Source organism: Artibeus jamaicensis, unplaced genomic scaffold (genome assembly GCF_021234435.1).
Source record: "Artibeus jamaicensis isolate MK-2021 breed Jamaican fruit bat unplaced genomic scaffold, CSHL_Jam_final contig_76, whole genome shotgun sequence".
NCBI lineage: Eukaryota > Metazoa > Chordata > Mammalia > Chiroptera > Phyllostomidae > Artibeus > Artibeus jamaicensis.
The window spans coordinates 4,879,680-4,902,256 of NW_026521954.1; the positions used below are offsets into that span (position 1 = coordinate 4,879,680).

At 44.9% G+C, this 22,577-nt stretch overlaps 1 protein-coding gene across 6 annotated transcripts in view; it reads right to left on the reverse strand.

Moving 5' to 3' along the window:
* The window catches only part of TBC1D1 (TBC1 domain family member 1), a 202,263-nt gene that overhangs the window by 130,407 nt on the left and 49,279 nt on the right, over positions 1-22,577 (reverse strand). Inside the window, exon 1 of one of the 6 annotated variants that reach the window (XM_053672343.1) lies at positions 3,251-3,471. The exons of the other annotated variants lie outside the window; for them this stretch is intronic. Coding sequence (XP_053528318.1) covers positions 3,251-3,280 — 30 coding nt within the window. The 5' untranslated portion in view covers positions 3,281-3,471. Of the gene's footprint in view, positions 1-3,250; positions 3,472-22,577 lie in introns of those variants that run through there. 6 annotated transcript variants of the gene reach the window in all.

A 22,577-nucleotide genomic window follows, 5' to 3' on the forward strand; every position in this document is an offset into this window, starting at 1 on the left:
AATCTCCAGTTCCTCAAATAGCACCTGCTTAAAAAATGTCTGCATCAAAAATATTTTACTGAATAACTCCATAAATGAATAATAGCTATAAACCTATGTTTTACGCAAAGCCAAAACATGAGAAACCTGGTATTACATAAAATATCAATTAGTAATCAATTACTTGTTTTACAGAAGACTCATTCCTTCCCCAATGCATTTTTAACTATATGGCTTATGAAACTTCAGTGTGCACTTTTCACAGGTTAAATCTATTTGGCAAAATAAACTAACTCCTCCAGGGCATGAACAGTGTCTGGTACACAGAAGACACCCAATAAACACCTACTGAATAAATACACGAGCACCGGAAAATCACTTAATACAAGGCCTACATTATATGAAAGGGCACTTGGATCTGAGAATACAACAAATTTGACTATATTTAGGTCCCATTTTCCATTTTACCTGATAAATGAACACATACACTTACACTCCACTAATTACAGATGCTAGCAATAATCTTACCCATTATGTTTACAAGCAGGTGCAAACCCGAGTAACTTCAGAAACTTGCCTAGTGGTTCCGCTGCAGTTAGTCTTCAGCAACTGGTATATGGAGGCGTAGAAATACTCAGAACTGCCAGGTTGTTGGGGATGTCTCTGGGTTTAGTATGAAAGTCACAAAGCTTGGGAGGTTTTTTTGTTACAGTCCATGTAAAACTCAAGTGTTCTCAATGAGAGACTAATCAAAAAACAACACCTCTATATAACCTGGCCCCACTTGTGGTACAATGCACACCTGCTTTAATGTTCCAGGTGCTGGAACCAAATACAAAACCAAAAACAAAAAAGTCTGCATTGTAATTTTTTTAACAGATAATCTCTTTGAAATAAAATTCTTCCCTGTTTTGGCTTTACTTTGATACCATAAAATTGCTCACTGTAAACATTCATACAAGATTAATGCATCACCCAAGAAAAACAAATTCAGGTTCAGGTATCCATCTGCTTCAAGCTACACCCACTCCCCTTTCTCCTTCCTGACCAGCTGTTGAGCTGCAGTTTGCAAGGGTCAAAATTGAAAAGAAAATTACATGCTTGTGTGAGGCGTGTGCTCATTTGCATGTGTGTTCTCCAAGGGCCATTGTAAAATCAAATATAAATGCACTTTGGGATTATGCCTTGCGTGCATTATCAGTCCCTCTTGCTTCTGCCTTTAAAACGGCCCCTAGTCTATAATGCAAAGTGTGTGAGTGACTTGTCTCAGCTGAAAAACAAATAAGTTCCATAGAAAGTCACTCTTATAATCTACAACCCCAAGAAATGAACTTTCATATTCTAAAAGCTCTCAGAGAATAACATATTGTCTATGAAAATCAATTTCAGGATGCAATTCATAATAGCACACCACCTGGAAGAAATAAAACAATACCTTTTAAAATTACACTGACAACTGACAAATTTACTCTCAAAACACTGTCATTTGTTGTTGTTCTGCAGTTTAAATAACTTTGAAATAACATGATTCAGAATTTAGATCAAATTATTAACATGGAGTTCATTTACATAAACTTTTCAAAAGCATTGCTAGGAGGCCGACTATCCTTATGAAAAGCCCTTTTTTAAAAAAAAAAAAATAAGGCTTTGGTCTGGTGTTTTCACTGTCCCCACCATAGGCCAAAAGTCTCTCTCATATCCCTGTGGAAAGCACTTTATTAAATACATTTTGGAAACGTAAATAAAACCATAAAACAGTACTGGCAATAAGTTGGGTATTTTTAGATTAACTTCTTATTGATTTGCAATTCAAAAATATAAGTTTCTATTTGTTTGGGGTTTTTTTCCCCTCATTTTGGCCTTAACTACAGTCAGATCCTCAACCTAAAATGGGTTAAGTAAAATATAACCAGACCACACACCCTAAATTACTTTTCAAACTACATAACACCATTTAAAAAATAGCATTATTTATAAAAGCCAATTAGCTATGACTTCAAGCCAGAAAATCTGGGTATTAGCCATTTTTCTTCAGCAAAAAATTACAATTTGGAACTTTTTTGTCATTTCTTTTTACCACCAGCTGTATTTCAGGAAGTGAAGGTTCCAAGGAGGATTCAGTTCTGGGGAAGGTTCTCGGGAGGAATATGACATGGCACCTGTCTAACAACTAATTTTACTTGGTCTCTGTGTCTCCATTTTATTATCTCTTAAATGATAGGCAAAGGCTTAGATGTCTCATAAACAGGTATTCAAAAAACATACTTTAAAACAACACTCTAAAAGCGCTGCATCATAATAGAGCTCTAACAACCACCTAATTAGTGTCCGTGAAGGGTCACAGAATGGCTAACGGGTTCTCTCAATGTGAGCCGATTACTCACCATGCCATACCCCAGGAGCGAGCACTGCCAAAGTACTAGCAAAGAGAGGGGGTCCAGAGGGAGTGAGAAAAATGCCCTATTGCCCTGCTGGCCCTAGAGGCTGTGAGGGATGCATCATTCAAAACGCACAAACACCCAGGGGATGGAGTATTATTCTATTATTGTGTTTTCACGCTAGCGGGAACTCTAGAAATCTACTCCAATCCCTTCCTTTTTGCAATAGTTGACACCGGCCTGGATTTGTCACGCTCAATTATTCTGAAGGCGCCAATGTTCTGAAAATAAAACTTTAAGGAAATAGCAAATAACTTACATTTCAAACTCAGATTTCAAAACCTGCCTTTGAAGCCAGGGAGTTAAAAGACAAGACACTTTCTAGGCGCACTAAGTTTATCAGCATTTTGGACGTCCTCGGTGTACTATTCCGGACAACCTATTACAAACGTAAATCAAGGAGGATAACACACAGGTCTGAGCCTATAAAACACCAATCACTGAATCCACCGCGCGTGGGAGACTGCGGGGCCAGAGAAGCTGATCGCCAGGCGAGAGAGAGCCCCGGAGTCCCCGCGAAAGCCTCACTCTCCCCACCTGTGAAATGGGTGTGACGCTACTTGCCCGTTTGCTCCAAGGGGATGCCTAGGAATGAATGAGAACCACTAGGACAACGACCCAGGACGCACTGGCCGCTCCCCTGCCGCGATCCCAGGGCTGCGGGGCGCCCCCTGCCGCAGGCGTCCGGGGCTCCGTCGAACCACCCCCGCCGCCCGCGCTCCCCGCGCTCCGGACCCCGGACAGTTACAAATGGTGCTAGAACAGCGCCCGCCGGGACACCGGCTCCCAGGGCGGTCCGCGGCAGTAACAAGCGCCCGCCCGACACCGCCTACCTTGGCCACCCAGCTGAACAATGGTGACATCGCGGGCCGAGCAGCGGCTCCTCGCCCACCGCTCCCGCTCACTCCCGTCTCCAGCCCGTGGAACGGCAGGCAGCCCGGAGCGGGCTCCCGGAGCGGCGGGGCGTGGGCATGGCTAGTCGCCCGGCAGAGGCGGCGGCGGCGGCGGGCTCCTCCCCGCGCGTCACTGCCCGGAGCGGTCGCTTCTGCCCGACTGCCGGACTCGGAAAGGGAAGTGGGTGGGGACAGCGCGGGACAGGGGAGGGAGGGAGCGCGGGCCGCCCCGCCCTCGCCACGCCCACAGCCACGCTGGGCGCGCGGCGGGAAGTTGGGAGGCGCCGGGGTCTCCCGGCTCCGGCTCCGGAGGCCCGCGCCGTGCAGCTCGGATGGGAGGAGTCCAAGCCCTGAAGACTGGACTAGGGACGCGGCTTTCTAGGCCTCTGGGGTCCGTTTCGCACAACTTTCGGAAAACTAGAAATTCCTGTCTCTGAGGTTTGATCAAAGCCCCAGAGTTGGAGAGAACACAAAAGCCCGCCCAACTTTCTAGGGGTTACCCCCATCCCTAAACTCTGGAGATTGCTGGTAACAAAAGGACTAGTGTTTCCCCGGCCCCTTAATAACCTCTGTGTAATCGAAGGTGGTGGTTTTCTCCGAGTCAGACAGCTCGGCTATTGAGACTAGAAAAGGAGCAGAGGAAAGGCACCTTCTGCTCCTTCTGTACCTTCAGCCCGGAAGGTTTAGCAATGTGAGAAATGTTGATTTCACCGGTTCTCTTCCAAAACAAGATGATAGGTGCAAGTGTAGTCGGTTTATAGCTACAAAAGTTAAATTCAGTTTCAAACTCAGACACCCGAGAGTTCCACATTGAACAAAATAAAAATTAAAAAGGCCAAAGTTCTAGTAACCGACATGTGAAGGCATGTGTCCCTCTGAGCCACTCAACTGAGTTCCATATAGCCACCCTAGCCCAAGAATGTTGCTTCTCTTTCCTTTTGTCATAATAATTGTGCATTATGATCATGCTAGGTTAGTCAGACATTTTAATGATGTTCGCTAAATGCCTGGCATTGCTGAGTAACAGATTACCCCAAATCTGAGAAGCTTAAATCAATAGTTTCTGTGGGTGAGAAACCTAGAAGCAACTCAGCTGAATGCCTCTGGCTGAAGGTCTCTCTTGAGACTGCTGTTAGCTAGGACTGCAGTCCATCCCCAGACTGGTCTGGGGCTGAAGGATCCCCTTTCCAGACCACTCCTCTACTTGTTTTCAGGATTTCCTCCTTGCAGGCTGTCGGTCCCAGGGCAGCAATGTGTGGCTGCACCATGGTGAGCCTCTCCATGCAGCTGCTCACAGAATGGCAGCCTGCAGTCCAGCACCAGTGATTTGAATAAGACCACGTGTCCATGGAGGAAGTCAGCTGTTGTCTAAACCAGCGATTTTCAACCCTTTTCATCCCAGGGCATACACAAACTTACTGCTAAAATTCTGCAGCCCACCAAAAAATAGATTTTTTGTCCATCTGACAAAAAAATAGGTATAATTTTGATTCATTCACATGAAATGGCTATCGCGTTGGCTGTTGTCACTTTTTTATTTGACAATCTAAGGGGGAAATGTCAGTGCCCCTGACTAAATAGTCAGGTGTTGCATGTTTTAAAAGTTCTTGTAGCACACTGGTTGAAAATCGCTTGTATAAACTAATCTCAGAAGTTAATCCCAAGACTTCTGCTGTACTCCATTCGCTAAAAGTAGAGAAGCAAGTCTAGTTCACACTCAAGGCCTGAGTACAAAGAGGAGGATCATGGGAGATGTAGGAGGCGTCACCTCTTTTTTTCTCTTTCCCTTAGGTTACATGGGAAGATAAGTGATAAAGGCGGGGTGGAAGTCAAGAGAGGTATCATTCTGAAAGAGCAAACCTGGGTAATTGAAACCTGCCCTAGAAGCATTTTAGGGAAGTGCTTTTCTTTTAATCTTTCAAGCAGAGATGTTCCCTGAAGATATTAAGAGGTAGAAAATGGGAGTGCATTTGTAGCCATCTAACCAAATCTTTCCCTGTGACCACATCACTTCCTCAAGCAAGTGGAAGAGAGGCAGGCTGGAAGCTCCATTAAGTCAGAGCCCTTCTGACTTTCCAGCCTTGCTCCTTAAAGTGCGGTCCATGGACCAGCAGCCCCAGTGCCACCTGACAATTTGTCAGAATGCAAGCCCTGCCCTCATCTAGACCTACTGAGTCAGGGCCTTTGTTTCACCGTGTCTTCAGGTAGCTGTATGCACATGAAAAGTTTGAGAATGCTCTAGTATATGAGATTCGTTGACCTCGGTCTAACAATAATACAGCACTAACAAACAGCCCCCTAAGATAGTGGTTAAAATTGTCCTGTATCCTTGGAATGGTCTGAACTGCACAGAAATCTCTAAAGCACCTGGGCAACGACATAATCTTGATGGGAGTGGATGGGCAGCTGAGCACCAGGTGGGGCAAGGTAGACTGACAACGACCACCGCTGTACCCCACCCCTCCAGCACCAGGACTGCACTCTGTGAGAATGCCCGCGGCTCAGAAGCAACGCTGAGGAGAGAATAAGGGGAGCCCCAAACTGACTAAAGAAACCTGCATTGCCTCTAACTGATTGGGATAAATTTTCTGCCACTTGGGCAGGAAGTGGAATGGCAAAAAAAATTACATTTAAGAGAATAAAAATTGCACTTCTTAAGGAAAAAAAAATTGAAGTCAGACCAAATCCTGAATGTAGTGCAGTTACGATGGGATAGGGCGCAGGAGAAACAGGGACATCAAAACTTCATTTGTTTAAACCTGATCCAAGCCTCCAAACATACACATCACGGCGAAGGCTCTGGCAGAGCTTGGCCTGAACTCGCCTAACGCTGACATCTCTTTCAGACGCACTGAGGTCTCCCTCTGCTCCGGGTCTCCCTGGCCCAGCACTGGACAGAATCACTCGTTTCACAGGAACCCAAAGACCTTCTCACAGACAAGACTTGATAGACAGTAAGGTGTGGAGCTCTAACACCAAATACTTTAAGAAATACACATGAAAGATCTTATTTTAATTCACCGCCAACATGTAGCTTGTTGGTCACATTTCACAAAGAAATTCTGTTATAATCTGAAATTTCATTAAAGGGAAACTGTTAACTACAATCTAACTGATCCCACACTCCAAACAAGTCTTCTTAAAACACCACACTCCCCTCTGGCTGGTGTAGCTCAGTGGATTGAGTGTGGGCCTTTGAATCAGACTGTTGCCAGTTCAATTCCCAGTCAAGATACAAGCCTGGGTTGCAAGCCAGGTCCCTGGTGGAGGATACATGAGAGGCAACATGCGTTGATGTTTCTCTCTCTTTCTCTCCTTTCCTCCTCCTCTCTCTAAAAATACATTAATTAAAATTTTTTTGAAAAAACACCACACTCCCTCCCATCTGAAAAATGTATCCTTCCCTGAGACTATATTCCCCAAGGGAAGAACTGGATGTAGACCAGGCATCGGTGACTTTTAACAGCTCCCTGCGATTCTCTTTCAGCCGGAACTGAGAACCTCTACAGACAGAATTGTCACTGCTCAAAGATGCTCATAGTTCTGAGACCTGATTGTCTATCAGAGTTACCTGTGGTGTCAAGGGCAGCGGGTGGGGAAGGAAGGCTGCTGATGTGGCTGCCTGGGCAGGATGCAATTCTCAGAGACCTCGGAGGGCAGACCTCGGAGGGCAGGCAGGTCGTGTAAAAATGGGTGAAGAGGGCTGTGTGTGGAACAGTAAGGAATGAATGAACGGTAGCATCTTGGAGAAGGCATACTTAATTACTAAGACTCCACCCAGCCAAGCAAATTGTGTCAGAACAATGAATTCAGTCAGAGAGGTTAATATTAGTGTTGACGTCTGAGTTTACTTAAGCTCCCAGGAGTGTGTGTGTGTGTGTGTGTGTGTGTGTGTGTATTTTCCCCCTAAGGTGATTCTCTTTGTTGGCTAGGATTGACAACCACTTCCATAGTTCTAGATCACTTAGCTAAAAAAAAATAAAAATAAAAATAAAGACATGGTTGCTCTGTGCAGAACAATAGGCTATCCAGATAGGGCTGCAGAGGTTTATTTAAACCAATAGGATCTACGGAAAATCCAGGACTGCTGCCTTTCCAAGCAACTTTAAAAGTGTGGTCTAATCTCTCACCCTCTCAGCTTTCCTGAGATATTAAGGAAGGACTTGAGAAAGAGGAGACAGGCAGAAACTGAAAGAATTGCTCCCCTACTAAGCCTGACCCTAACACCCCCTCAAAAACAACCCTGACACCCCTCCCTACTCCTCTGCCAATTTCCTCCTTCCAGAAGGAGCAACAGGCGAGGACAGCAAAACCTTCTGAGCTTGGGAGGGATTTTCAGACTGGCTGCTCTCCCTCTCAAACGGGAGGGGGGGGATGCAAAAGCATGACCTCACCCTACCAACCCCTTCTCCCCACTTTCCTACAAGACCTGGTTTTAAAAAACGCCATTGCAATACTAACAAAAGGAAACTCACCTTCAAATGAATCAGAACCACTTGGCAACTACAACTGACACCAATTACAGTGTGTGTTTTCTTTCCACACCACCAAGCACTACTCCAACGCCAGCCTAGAATTCCTACAATTCGACTCGATTCCGACACTATCCACCTGGAAATACTGTCAGATCCCACAGGTTAAGGGCTCAGTCCTACAACACTGTCCTCTTCCCCGACTTCAGATGCCAGTCAAAGTCCAGGCTGTCAAGTGCACATCTGACTGACCAGCTACAGATCACAGGTTCTCACAACCCCTTCTTGGGTTCCATCAATTTGTAGAATGGCTCACAGAAGTCAGGGAAACATTTTACTTATGAGCTTAATGGTTTATCACAAAAGACTGTAACTCAGAAAGAGCCAGATGGAAGAGATGAGCCGGGCCACGTACAGGGAGAGTGAGAAGAGCTTCCACACCCTCCGGGAGCAGCGCTCTTTCTGCGGCGACCCGTGCTCACCAACCAGGGAGCTCCCTGAACCCCATCATCTGAGTTTTTATGGAGGTTCCATTATACAAACATAATTAATTAGATCATTGGCAATAGGTGACTGATCTCCAGCCTCCCCCGCCCCAGGTTAGGGAGCAGGACTAGAAACTTCAACCTTTCAATCACGTGGTTGGTTCCCCTGGTAACCAACCTCCAACCTTTGCTGACTTAAGGGTTTAACCAAAAATTGCCTCATAAACATAACAAAAGACACCTTTCTTATTCTCTTCATGGGAAAACCCAAGGATTTTAGAAGTTCTCTGCCAGAAAGGGGGAAAAATACCAAATATATTTTTCTTATTATGGATCATAATAAATATCACAGCAGCTGATCAGAAGTTTATTCAATTCACGAACACCTACTGGATAAAGCAACATCTGTCCTTACAAGAAATAGCAAAAGTGGTCAGACCTGAAGCTTGACCTCAAGGATCAGAAAGGGTAGCTGGAGAATTGAGCAGGAAAGATCTAGCAGGAGGAGCTAGCAGGAACTCCGTGGACTTCCCAGAGAAGCAAGGTAAGATCGGGCTGCAGAGGAAGGACCAGCTTCCTGGCTGGAAGACTTCAGGACTTCGACAGACCATGATGCGAGAGTGGGCTTCCCAGGGAGGAGGACCCCAGCTGGACAAAGGCAGAGAGGACACTGTGCAGTCATCTCCCACCAGCATAAAAGTTTGTTTCCAGGAAAAATACCTGCTGAGAATACTATCAAGTCCAGAAAAATCATGAAAAAAATCCCTCCATATGCATTGAAAACAGAGGTCCATGAGAAAACCTGTACATGACTGTTCACGGTAGTATTATTCATAATGGCTAAACAGTGGACTCAACCTAAATGTTCAGCAGTTGAAGAATGAATGAACAAAATGTAGCGTACCCATACCACGGAATATTAGTTGGTCATAAAAAGTAATACATGTCAAGACATAAATGGGCTTTGAAAACATTATGCTAAGTGAAAGAAGCCAGACTCAAAAGACTATATATTGTATGATTTCATGTATAAGAAATACCCAGAATCAAGAATCCGTAGAGACAGAAGTAGATTAATAATTCCCAGGGACTGGTAGGGGGGGATAAGTGAGGAGTGATGGCTAATAAGTTTCTCTTGGGGGAGATGAAATTATTTTGGAATTAGATAGTGGTGACATGAATATACTAAAAATTCAAATTTCATGGTATATGAATTATATCTTAATTTTTAAAATCCCTCTGTGTGATGATAGTTGAATGACTTCAGGTTAATTAATTTCCTGAGGATTCACAACAATGGAACCTACACTTCCAAGGGCTAGTTTCAGGATTCAATGAGATGTCTACAAAACACTCAGCCTAAGTCCTTGCATATAGTAGGTGCTCAGCAAACATTAGCTGTGGTGGTAATAGTAGTAGCAGCCATGATTGCTGTTGGTTAATAATGGGTACGTGTGATGGTTAATTTTATGTGTCCACTGGACTGGACAAGGCGTATTCAGATAGCTGGTAAACATGATTTCAGGGTGTAACTGTGAGGGTGCAGAGGTTGGCGTTTGAATCAGTAAAGATTGCCCTCACCAACGCTGGGTGGACATCATCCGGTCTTTGGCCTGAATAGAACAAAAAGGCGAAGGACAGATTTGCCCTCTGCTTGAGCTGAGATATCCATCTTCTCCTGCCCTTGAACATGCATGCCTTAGGACGCAGACCAGGACTGGCACTATTGGCTCCCCAACCCTCAGGCCCTTCAGCTTCCCGAATTCTCCATCCTTTAGATGACAGACCCTGGGACGTCTTGGCCTCCGTGCCACACAAGCCAATTCCTATACGAAGTCTCTATACTCCCTCTCTCTCTCTCCCTCATATGAATGAACAAAATACAGCGTACCCACACAATGGAACATTAGTTAGTCATAAAAAGTAATACATGCTAAGACATAAATGGACAGACTTCGAATATATATAAATCATTTTCTCTGTTTCTCTAGAGAACCCTGAGCAATACAATAGGATACATTATTAATGTAGAAATAATACAGAAGTGATGGGCTGGAGGTCTCAAGATCTTGCCTGGGTTTGTAGACAGGACAAACAGTTGAGGCCAAAACTGCAGCCAGGTGTCTCTCAGTGTCTCCTCTCCCTTCTCATGAGTCGCTGTGTCTGGCAGGATGACTGTGCTCCATTTGTTACTTTATAAGCCACACAGTGAGCACCCCAAGGTTCTCTGGTAAATCCCTGTCATTCTAGCTGGGCAGAGACTGGGGGTTCGCGAGCACACTAGCCCAGCACACTTTCAGACAGTTCAGAAATTCCTCCCCAGGCCATTGATTCTGCCCACTCACACCTCCCCCCCACTCACTCACTACTCTTCCTCGCCTCCCCACAATCCTGTGCCTCCCCACACGTCCACATCTGTCTCTTTCTCTCGAGCACACACGTACTCACGTTTTAAATCACGCTAACTTCAAAAACAGACTCTCTGAGTGAGAAAACCGAGTACTTTGAAGATTGGCTTCAGAGCAAATGTGCTTAATAAATTGGTGAATGAGTGAAAGACAACACAGGGGGAAAAGTAAACGAATAAATTAGGCGAAGGCTTATTTGGAGGTAGACAATAAGTTCAGGTGATAGCTAAAGAGCATTGTACTTCTATAGACCCGTGTCAACATTTAAATTAAGGGCTCTAATTTTATATTTTGATTGTAAAGGGAACCAAAATTCTGCCACCCTGAAGTTGCCTTTGTGAGATATGGATTTTTAAGCTGTTCATTAAGAAACAAAAGACTCAGAAAGAACCGCTGACCCTTCCCTAACACTTTCCTGTCCAAGAGATTCAGACAGGAAAACCTGCTCCAGGAAGGAGACCTTAGCCTGATTTGAATTAAGTGTGATAGCTAAGAGAGCACCAGGCAGGTGCCTGTTAGCGGGTAGCCCTGTGTCTCATTGTTCCGGGCCTGCCTTGCAAGGACTTTCCGGCTGTGTATGTTCTGCTCTTCCCCAACTACCTGCAAACCGTCCATTCTCACTTCTGAAGTCTGATTCCTCATTCGTCCCCCCATCTTCTCCTTTGTCCAAAGTGTTATATTGCCACACCCTATATTGCCTCACTGTCTCTGGAATTTTCAGGCCCACATGAATTCCCTACAGATGTATTGAAACTTTGATTCTCTCCTGTTAATCTCTCTGTTGTGATTATGAGCCCAGCCTCAAAGAACTTAGACGGCGGAAGGGAAAGTATTAACATTTTTAGCCCCCACACTTGTGTGTCCCATCGAAGTTTCTTGTAAGTCAAAATAATAACAAGCAAGTTTAATAAAAACATTTGGGGGGCTCCAGCCACCTTCACTTCATTATATTTATCCAAAAGCCTTGCAAAATTAATAGCTGGCTGCAACCCAACTGGAACCACTGACTCTGCAGTGTGAAAAAGAGAGCCGTTGAACTTGTAACTCCAGAGGGAACATGGCGGGAACAAACCTCCTAAAGATGAACGTTCCCACCGCTTGCAGGGGGCCTTTTTTCTCTCTGCAGTCGGCAGTCTTGTTAAAACAGAAATTTGCTTTTTGACACAATTTATCTCTTCATTAAAATGCTTGTGACATTTCTAAACCAGCTAACACATTTTGCCATTTAAATATCTGTTCCCTTTTCAATATTTGTGCTTAATGTATACAGTGATCACATTCACTTTTCAGCTGGAAAGACATTCCAAAAATAGAAACGCTGTTTTGCTATTTTTAGCTCATCCTATAAAGTTTAAGCAAATACTCTTCTTTCCAAAGTACTGCACACACATGTTTCAAATTCATGGAAAAACCCAGCAGCAATGAGCTCGCGAAAGAAAACACACTGAAAATTTAGAGTCAAAGATTTTGACATCCTCTCCCTGTGTTACAACTAAATATAGATGCTCAACTTTAAACTCAGGCATTTTAATTATAATTTATAGTGGAAACAGAAAAAGCACGACTTGCATAGCAAATTTCACCAAAAAATAACCTTTTTTCTAAACTGGAAGGTATGTTTCTCCTTAAAAATTAGACTGAAAAATATCAATTCCTACCTCCTGAACAAAGCTATTGGTGAATAAATATCAGACCAAACTTCCTTTCCTTCCTATAATAAATCATAATTTCCTTTTTCATTAAAAGATAGTTTAGTTTACTTTTAATAAGAATTAGTTCCCCCTTCTAAAACAAGTTCTATTTGTTCACCTTCATTTAGTTCCTTAAAATGATATGTTTCAATCTAGCAATCTCACTCCTTGATAGTCACCCAAAGAAAGTGAAAACTTAGGTCCATACAAAATCCCTCATGTGGATGTTTATGGCAGCTTTACCCATGATTACCAAAACTTGGGAGCATCCAAAATGCCATTTAATAGATGAATGGATAAATAAACAGTGGTATACCAAGACAATGGAATATTTTTCATTGCTAAAAAGAAATGGGTGATCAAACCATGAAAAGGCATGTGGAAAGGTTCACTGCATATTACTAAGTGAAAGACGCCAATCTGGAAAGGCCACATACCATTCAATTCCAACTATACAACATCCTGGAAAAGGCAAAACTATGGAGACAATAAAAGACCAGTTGCTGCCGACGGTGGGGCTGGGGAAGGGGTGAGTAGGTAGAGCACAGAGGATCTCTCAGGGGGGTGAAAACATTCCGTATGATACTATAATGATGGATATGATACGGGTCATCAGACATTTGTCCAAACCTCCACGATGCCCAGCACCGAGAGGGAACTGTAATGTGAACAGTGGACTGTGGGTGATGGTGAGGTGTCAGTGCAGGTTCATCAGCTGTAACAAACGGTCACTCTGGGTGGGGGATTTTGATGAAGGGAGAGGCTACTTACATATGAGGGCAGGGGCCACGGGCAATGTGTGTCTTCTGCTCAATTCTGCCGTGAAACTAAAACTGCCCTTTAAAAAATTGTCTTAAAAAATCTGCAGGCTTTGAACACAACTGAAACTCTCTGTCAATGTCCTCACTCTTTTCAAAGCTTAAATGTGTGTGTGTCGGTGTTCTCAGGCAGAACCACACAGCACAGACCCACGCACACAGAACGGTGATTCTTCCCTGCAGGTTGCTTGGCCCTGCCGGGGGGCCGCACTCCTCTGCAGAGTCGCACACAGCAACTCCTGTCTGTTTCCTTGCTGTGGCTGGAGAGTCCCACAAAATTCCACCACACCACGCACACTTGCACTGCACCAAGAGGAGTGTACCTGGGCAGCTCAGCGCAATTTTCAGGTGCACAGAACAAGCACACTTTCTAGAAGCTAGGATCCCAATGCCATGTCCCATGGTAAAGACTCTCTAAAAACTTTAAAATAAAAGGTCTCTAGAGTTGCTACTTAGCAAAGGAATGCATGGATTGTAAAATAAACCATCAGCCTGGCCAGCTTGGCTCAGCTGGTTGGGTGCTGTCCTGCAAAGCAAAAGGTCGCTGTTCCGATTCCCAGTTGGAGTCCATGCCTGGGTTGAAGGTTTGGTCCCCACTTGGGGCATGTGGGAGAGGCAACAGATCGATGTTGCTCTCTCGTACTGATGTTTCTCTCCCTCTTGTTCTCCCTCCCTTCCCCTCTATCTAAAAATAAATAAATGAAATCTTTAAGGAAAATAAAATAAACCATCATCAGCATCCTGGTCTCCATAGACAGTTCGATAAGATACAGAAATGGAAACAACTTCTGCAGGCTTTGATGGAAATATAAGGGCCAAGAAGATGTGAGAAGGAAGTAGGTTCTCAAATGTTTACAGGTTGAGGGTGCACCCGAGACATGGCTCTCCTCACCTGAATTTTTCAAGTAGACACAGGTTAGGCTCTGGGCAAGGGGAAGCTAAATTGGCTTTCAGAGGAGGGTCGGAATTCATCTAGAAGGGTCTGACTGATTGGCACAGAGCCGTCTGGAGTCTTCCTCGCTGTGGAGGGGGATGTCTTCGAAGGCAGCCCCGGAGGAACATGGGGCTGGGCATGCAGGTGTGTGCCCTAGCTTCTACCTGCCCTCAACAGGCCGTGTGATCTCAGGAAGCTCGCATTACATCTCTGGGCCCATTTCCACCTTGTAAATTTTGGAGTTTAGGCTCATAATCTCCAAGGTCCCTTCCCAGCTTCTCTCAGAAATATGTACTCAATTAAATGCCAATGATGGGTTTGTGCCTTGCAAGCCTTGTCTTAGGGTCAAGGTGAAACTAATTATAACTGCTCATCGGTCTCAAAATCATAATGATGCAAGGGCACCAAAGGTGTTGGAACTTTTCCAGGAACCTAGAGTGGATTCCTCACCTTTGAAGTGATGGCAATAATGAATGTCTGCAACTCAGTGGCAATGGTCACCTGCCTCTTGTCTGAGATGTCCCTTTACCAAAGTCAAGGGTCAGGAAGGAAGGCTCAGGACCACATCCACTGGGCACGTATGCATGCCAAATATTTTTGTACACAAGACCTGTCCAGAAGGTATCCAGCCATGTAATATGAAAAAGAGCCATTTATTGAAGAAGATACAAGATGCCAGAAATATTGTACATAGGACAATGATGCTTCAATCCCCTTCAAAGTAGGCACCTTGGGACCTCACACAGTTCTCCCAATCATCATCTGCTGTCATATTTTCCGGAATTTCATCAATGGTCTGAAATCTCTTCCCTTTTAAAGGTGATTTTAGTTTTGGAAAAACCAGAAGTCTCAGGGTACCAAATATGGCCTGTAAGGGGGCAGAGTCACCTGTGTGATTTGATGTTTTGCCAAAAAACTCTGTGTAAGATGTGATGTATGAGTGAGTGCATTGTCATGATGAAGCTGCCAATCATCAGCTGCCCATAGCTACAGCCTTCTGAATCATCTGAATGGTTTCCTGAAGAAATGTTCAAGCTTAATGCCAAATTTGATGTAGAGTCATTGCTGTACTCACTCAGTCATTTTGAATGTGACAGCCACACAGGACACAGGCTCACTCAACAGTGTCTACTGTCCTCAGTCTAGTACAATGAAGTCATCATTGTTCGTGCCTGTGCACTCCAGTCCACTCTCCTTGGCTGCCGGGTTACACTGATGCCGTGTAAACCGTTCTCACTGTATTAACTATGACCGGACTTTTTCAGGACAGGCCTTGTGTTATTTCATCAGTCCTCACAACCACAAAGTCTTGGAGGCTCCACTCCTGCTCTGCGAAGCTGCAGGGCAGGACCTCTGTCCCAGTGTGTCCAGACAGTGGGACCCCTGCCCCAGTGAGCCTGGAGGACAGAAAATCAAGCCGAAGAGCATTATTCTCAAATCTGAAGACCTCATGGGGTTTTCCCCCTGGTTTGGACTTGTTTTTAGAATGGGAATGTCTATCCCATGCCTGTCTCACCATAGTATTTGGGAAGCACATGTCTTCTCTGGTTTCACAGGTTCACAGCTGGAGAGGAATCTGTTTCAGGATGAACCACATCTGGAGTCTCACCCACGTCTGATTCAGATAAGACTTAGATGAGACTTTTGAGTTGATGCTGAAACAAGTGAAGATTTTAGGGGTTATTGGGACTGAATAAGTGTATTTTGCATGTGAGAAAGACACGGATTCTGGGCGACCAGGAGCAGCAGAATGCTATAGACTAAATGTCTGTATCCTCCCCAAATTCCTTTGTGAAACCTACTCCCTAATGACATGGCATTTGGAAGTGGGGCCTCTGGGAGGTGATTAGTGCCCTTATTTAAGAAGGGCCCCAGGGAGATCTATTGCCCCTCCTACCAAGTGTAGCAAGAAGATGACCATCTGTGAAACAGGCAGTGGGCTTTCACCAGAAACTGAGTCTGCCAGCACCTTGATCTTGGACTTCCTAGCCTCCAGAAATGTGAGGAAGAAATTTCTATACTTTATAAGCTACTTGATCTACAGTGTTTTTGTTACAGCAACCTCAATGGACTAAGACAAGCAATAACCACTGTAATAGAACATAATGTGCATTGAGTGCTTACTACTAGCAGACATTGCTAAACCAGCATGCCTTTGGATGGTGCTGATAGGGGCCAGGCACGCAGTACTCACAGTGTGTGAGGTAGGGACCAGGATCACCCTATTTCTGATGGGGAAACTGAGGGGTCAGAAGCAAGATTTGGGCCTAAGCACTCTGTCAACCTAACCACTTTACTACATGGCCCCTAGTTATTAACTCAGCATTCTACTGTGAGGCATTATTTATTCTGTTTTGCAGACAGAGAAGCTGAGGTTCAGAAAGGTAAAATCATTTGCCTGGGAAACCTGAGGTGCAAAATGTCAGGGAAGCAAACGGTCCTAACTGCTCTCAACACTGAACAGTGTGCTGTAAGATTTCAGGGACCAGGTCTGGTCAAGAGAGGTCCTTGGGACAAGCACCAGCTTCCAGCCAACAGCTGGCTTTGTCAGGGAAAAAGTTCTGCCTCTCCTGTGGGGCCAGGGACAGCAGGTTTTAAAAAATAATCAAGGAAGGAAGGAAAGGGAAAGAAAGCAAGTTCTCTTTGAGTCTGAGGGAGCAGGGCCTGAGTGAGGCCTGCAGCAGGTTCCACGCTGAGGCCACACTGGGGGCCAGCAAGCCAGCCACACCCTGAACCTGAGACGAATCAGGGGCTGGGCTGCTGCGGGTACTGGAGGCAGGCACAGTGTTCCTCCCTGTGAAAAGCTGGCCTGGCTGACAGACTGAAGGTCCCTGACCTCCCTGTACCCAGGAAGTTTGTTTGAGTGGGGTACGGCCCTGCCAAAGCTTAACGGAACCTAGATGAGTCAGTGGGTCTAGGATAATGTTTCCTTACAAGAAGCTCATCGCCCTGCTCCTCTTCTCCAACTGTGACACTGTGGTGCAAGAGCCACAGACTTGCCAGATCCCAGAGAGGGACACACAGCCCCTTTGGGCCAAGATGTGTTGCTTTATTCTTTCAATTCATACTTGATACGTAGCAAATATGACTGGTGATTTCAAGTATCTAACTCTAGCCCACCATGTGCACAGCAGTGAACTTAAGCCATTGAGGTATCCGTTAACGCATTCATAATAAGTACCTCTGGTGCACGGCTGCACACCAGTCTCTAGGGATGCTACAGCAAAGAAGCCACCTGCCCCTAGAGGAACATCTCAGGGTCCACTGGGTACATACAGCAAGTAAACAGGAAACTACGTGATGGGGGGAGAAGTACTTGGAGAAGGAAAAGAGAGAATGCTATGAAAAGATACAGAGGCCTTGAACCCACCCCTGGGGGCCTATAAGATGCCTGGAGGAAATGAGGCTTAATGAGGTGACATGCACAAAAGCCAAGTAGAAATTAGCCACAAGAGGTTAAAAGAAAAGTCAGATTATTCCTCATCTACAAAACAGTAGACTCTGTTACTGGACTTTTATTGCATTCAGCATTCTTGCTTTCTAAAAATATTTTTAATAAAATATTTCAAAAAATAAATGGAATAATAAGACCAATATCTATGTAGCTACTACCCAGTTTTAACAGTCTTAAATATTTTGCACAGCCTTGGCTAGTGTGGCTCAGTGGACTGAGCATTGGCCTGCAAACAGAAAGGTCACTGGTCCTATTCCCAGTCAGGGCACGTGCCTGGTATGCAGGCCGTGTCCCCGTTCAGGGGCATTCGAGAGGCAATCAATTGATGCCTCTCTCCCTCACTATCTCTCTCCCTTCCTCTCTCTCTGGAAATAAATAAATAAATAATTTAAAAAATAACTATTCTGCACATATGTACATATATGTACTTTTTGCCCTGGCTGGTGTAGCTCAGTGGATTGAGCGCGGGCCTGCGAACCAGACAATCGTGGTTCGATTCCCAGTCAGGGCACATGCCTGAGTTGCAGGCCGGTTCCCTGCAGGCCAGTTCTCAGCAGGGGATGCACGAAAGGCAACCATACATTGATGTTTCTCTCCCTCTCTCCTTCCCTTCCCCTCTAAAGATAAATAAATAAAATCTTTAAAAAAAAAAAGATATTCAGAGACATAACTACCACCCACTTTCAGGAGCAGCAGCAAAGCTAGTAATTTGTGTGATAAATACTAAGTCCTGGAATCCAGCAGCCGCAGAAGAACTCCTCAAGCCTCACAGATAACGTGGACTGACATCAGGAATCTGTGACTCTGTCAAAGCTTTATACAAAACCCAAGGCATGAACGTAAAGCTGCTTTAAGTAAGGTGTTAGAAGCAAAGTTAAAATTCATGCATATCATTTACCTGTGCAGACATTTTAAGCTAATCGATGTTAGTCTGAGCTGTAATTGTGTGTCTTGTGTTTTCAGCATTGCATTTATTTATCTTTCCATCTTTTAATTATGGCCTCTGGTTTCTAGGACCTCCCTAAGGCTTCTGTCTGGTTGATGCCAGACTGGTACGAGAAGATGTGGGAAGCTCTTGACCTGACCCTGGCCTTTCCTCCTTTGTCCTTTGCTATTTCCTGTCTCCTGTTTTCTTTGCAGGAGCAAATCTTGTTCACACATCCCCAGAAATGGGAACCTTGGGTTGGAAGGAATGTGGAACCAGGGTGAATAAGAAGGAACACAACCCGCTCTATATATTGAAACAGAATGTTAATTTCAGTAGTAACTGTTGCTCTGAGAAGTAACTTACATGCCCAGGCTGTGATCTGGGAGCCAGCGTGATCTGTCAAAGAGCAGAGGCCTGCAGTCAGACAGAGCTGATGGATGTCCCAGCGCACCACTTACTGTGAACTGGGAGACGCCGGCAAACTTACAAACCTTCTAAGTTGTCCACACCCATAAAATGGAGGTGACCCCTAGCTCTCAAGCACTCTGAAATGGTTTTCAAAAACCATTTATGTGAAGGACACCAATGAAGCAAGAGTAGCTGCCTTTATAGCATTTCCTAATTTATAATGTCCTTTTGCATACAGTATTTCACATCCTACTAACCTTCAGTAAATGCAAGTCTGCCATTTTTGACCAAAGCAGTGCCCCAAAGTTTTCCTAATTACAAGATGCCAACCATGTCTCACCATGACATCTCTCTTTCACCAACTCTGATCTACTGGCAGTAGAAATCTAGCTGCAGCGATGGGTCGAGTCAGGGGGCCCTGTCCAGGCTCAGCGGGCACGTCCCAGGTACTGGGATTACACTGGTGTCTGGCGTGGGCACCGGGTAGAGGAGTGCTGTAAGGACTGCGCACAGCTGCCAACCCTACCCCAGCCCAGTCTCTTGATGGACAGCAGCAAAGTGTCACTCCTGTTTCCAAGGCCTCAAGATAAGCTGGAGGCAGTTTTGCAGGGAGTTCTTCCAGTTCGAAGATAAATATGCTTGTTCTCCAATTCATTCCAGGAATCTCTGACACATGGCCATCTGTTTGTGTGTATTTGAGTTCATAAGCAAAAATCAACAAACCCAAAAGTGAACCTGTTTATTTGCATAAGGCCCACCTCAAATACAAAAGGCCACTCAGAGGTATCATGAGAACACTGACTCCTAGCCTGAGACAGCCAGCTGGTCTGTGACAGAGCCTTAACTTGAACCCAGTGTATCAAGTTATTAACTGAACCGCTCCATGGAGCTCGCGAACTCAAGGGCCATGAGGGCTCAGGCAGCACACAGAAGTCTGTGCATGGCAACTGGGAGACAATAGGGGTGGGACGGGTGGGGAGATGGGTCAAACAAACTGCGCATGCCAAGCTGCAGGCGTTCAAACTGAACTGCTTTTCTGTGACTTGGCCCCAATATACCATTAGCATCTTTTTAAGTATTCGGACACATCCTTTTTCTAAATGAATAGCCCTAAAATGGTTCTCTGAATTGGGGCAGAAATAAACTAAAAGTTATAGTATAAGCGTCCTACAGAAGGAATAAGCAAAGACTTGTGAGGGCTAGAGGTGTGAAAGCAAATCCAGGCTGGGGAAGCTTTCTGGGGGAGGAGGCCTGTGAGCAGAGAGAGCTGAAATGCTCTCATTAAGTAAAAGAAGAGAAAAACCTCTCCAAAGAAACAGAAATGGGTGAAAAAGAAGAGAGGTTGGCTATTTTGGAAAAATAACAGTCCCGCTGTGTTGGAAAACAGGACACAATAATCTGGACTCGAAGGAAAAAGTATATAAAAAATCATCTGTGGCCAAATGGTCAAGGCCCTTGACTGCCAAGCTAAGGACTTAGGCATTTACTGGCTGGAGTTGGAAGATGGACTTTAAATGGCCTAATTCGAGAATGCGTTTTCTAGGAGACAGATCTCGTATGTTGATCTCACAGATTCTTTCTGAAGCGTAATTTTTTTCCTAGAGAACCTCCATCTAAAAAATCATGTCATTATCCTTAGCATATGTGTTTATATAAACCTAGTCACCATGAACGCACATGAGAAAAGGGGCATAAAAACTAGCTGCGAATCCAGCAAACGAGACCATCTGTTCCTGGGGCTCTGAGAAGTGATGAGCGCAAGAAAAAAAGGCTCCAAATCATATTTTCCACTGTAAGCTGCCACCAATGACTGCTTATAAGTTAATTTGTCTGGAATTTTCAATAAAACACAGCAGCTACAGGCCATCACAAAACACTATCATCTGCTGGATTATAAATGGAAAGAACGAGAAAGGAGAAAACAGGAAGGCGGGAGGGAGGACGAGGCCATGCAGCTTGTCAGGAAATGTAAATCAAATGTTGGCCTTTTAAAAGTAATAATGAAGAAAAGGAAAATCATTCATCTCTTTTGAACTTTCATGAGAAAGTGATGGAAGCTGAAAAACAAGTAGAATTTGGAGGCAAAGTCTACCTTGGAATACCAGCTGTTTTCCTTGACTCTATATTCTTGTGATGAGATCAATTTGCTTATCTCGTATAGGGTGATCATATTTACCACTTTAATGGCTGTAAAGAATAAAAGCATGGCATAAAGCCATGTCTCGCCTTTCCCAAGTTCTTTCCTTCCTTTGGAGAGGAGGGGGATCCCTGCCACGTTGTGTTGGTGTGGCCGTGCGCCTTATACCAGTTCCTCAGCTGCCTACGGCTGCGCAGCCGCAAAGGGGAGTCTGCATGTTGGTGCAGTCAGCTCGAGGCTTCATGCGCAGGGAGGGAGGCAGGGGCTGCAGTATCTCCAAGGGCCAGATAACAACCATCCTTGTGTTTCACTGTGGTATGCATCGAGCGACTTCTCTGGGGGAACGCATTCTTGTACCCCCTTTTCTTTAGATTCATATTAAAATTAGTTGACACCATATGAAGTCAAGGGGGAAAGACACAGAATGGTTGGTACATGGAAAAACCATTTGGAGGTTTAAATGTCCTAAAGGAAAGTACGGTGAGGATAATCAGCTACAGATTTGTTCATTTGGCCACAAATATTTATTGAACACCCATTTGGGCCTAGATACTGGGTAGGCTGTAAGGATACATCTGTTAACAAAACAAACAAAAATCTCTGCCCTCACAAAACATACTCACTAGCGCAGAGAGACAGCCAAAAAACACAATTTTAATGCTACAGCACACTAGAAGTTTGTTAGAGGCAGACTGCGTAGGTTATAATCTAAATACATAAGTAGCCCTGACTGCTGTAGTGCACTGGACTGGGCATCGTCCTGCAAACTGAAAGGTCCCCAGTTTGATTCCCAGTCAGGGCACATGCCTGCGTTGCAGGCCAGGTCCCTGGTTTGGGGCACATGAGAGGCAACCAACTGATGTTTCTCTCCCTATCTCCCTCCCTTCCCCTCTTTCTAAAAGTATATAAATAAAATCTTTAAAAAAATTAAACACATACATAAATAGAAAAAAGGCGTAAACTTTTAGTTAAAGTCCTATTAGAGTGAACACAGTTATTCTTGGAGCACCGGCCGCTCGTGACAAATAAAGGGCAGAGACTTGGGGGGAGAGAGCAACCACGGGAGCAGCACACTGCGGACTGACACGGACAGTCCGCAGCGTGACTGTGGGACGGACCAAGGGGAGGGGCACGTGCAAGGGTCAGAACCTCCCGATGTGTCGTGAGACTCAGGACACAAAGTGGAAGAGGCGCCTGTCCCAGAAGCAGGACGGAAAGGGCCGTCCTTTTTCTGCTTTTCTATGATTTCCTACATTTATCAGGTTAGAAATGGTCTTTAACTTGCTTATATGTTTTATAACTGCCGAATTAAAAATGAAAATAGCGCTAAAGAGGGACGAGGTAGTTCTAGATGTACTGACACAGAAGTCAGTTTGTGATAAATGAAGGGCAAAACCAGGTCACAGGGCTCTGCATCCTGTGGTCCTCTGTGTGGGAAATACAGACTTTTTAAAATGTCACCGAGTGTTAGGCAGCTGGGAGAGCTGTCCCACCACAGGTCCAGAGAACCACCCTGGAGTCCGCTCCCTTGC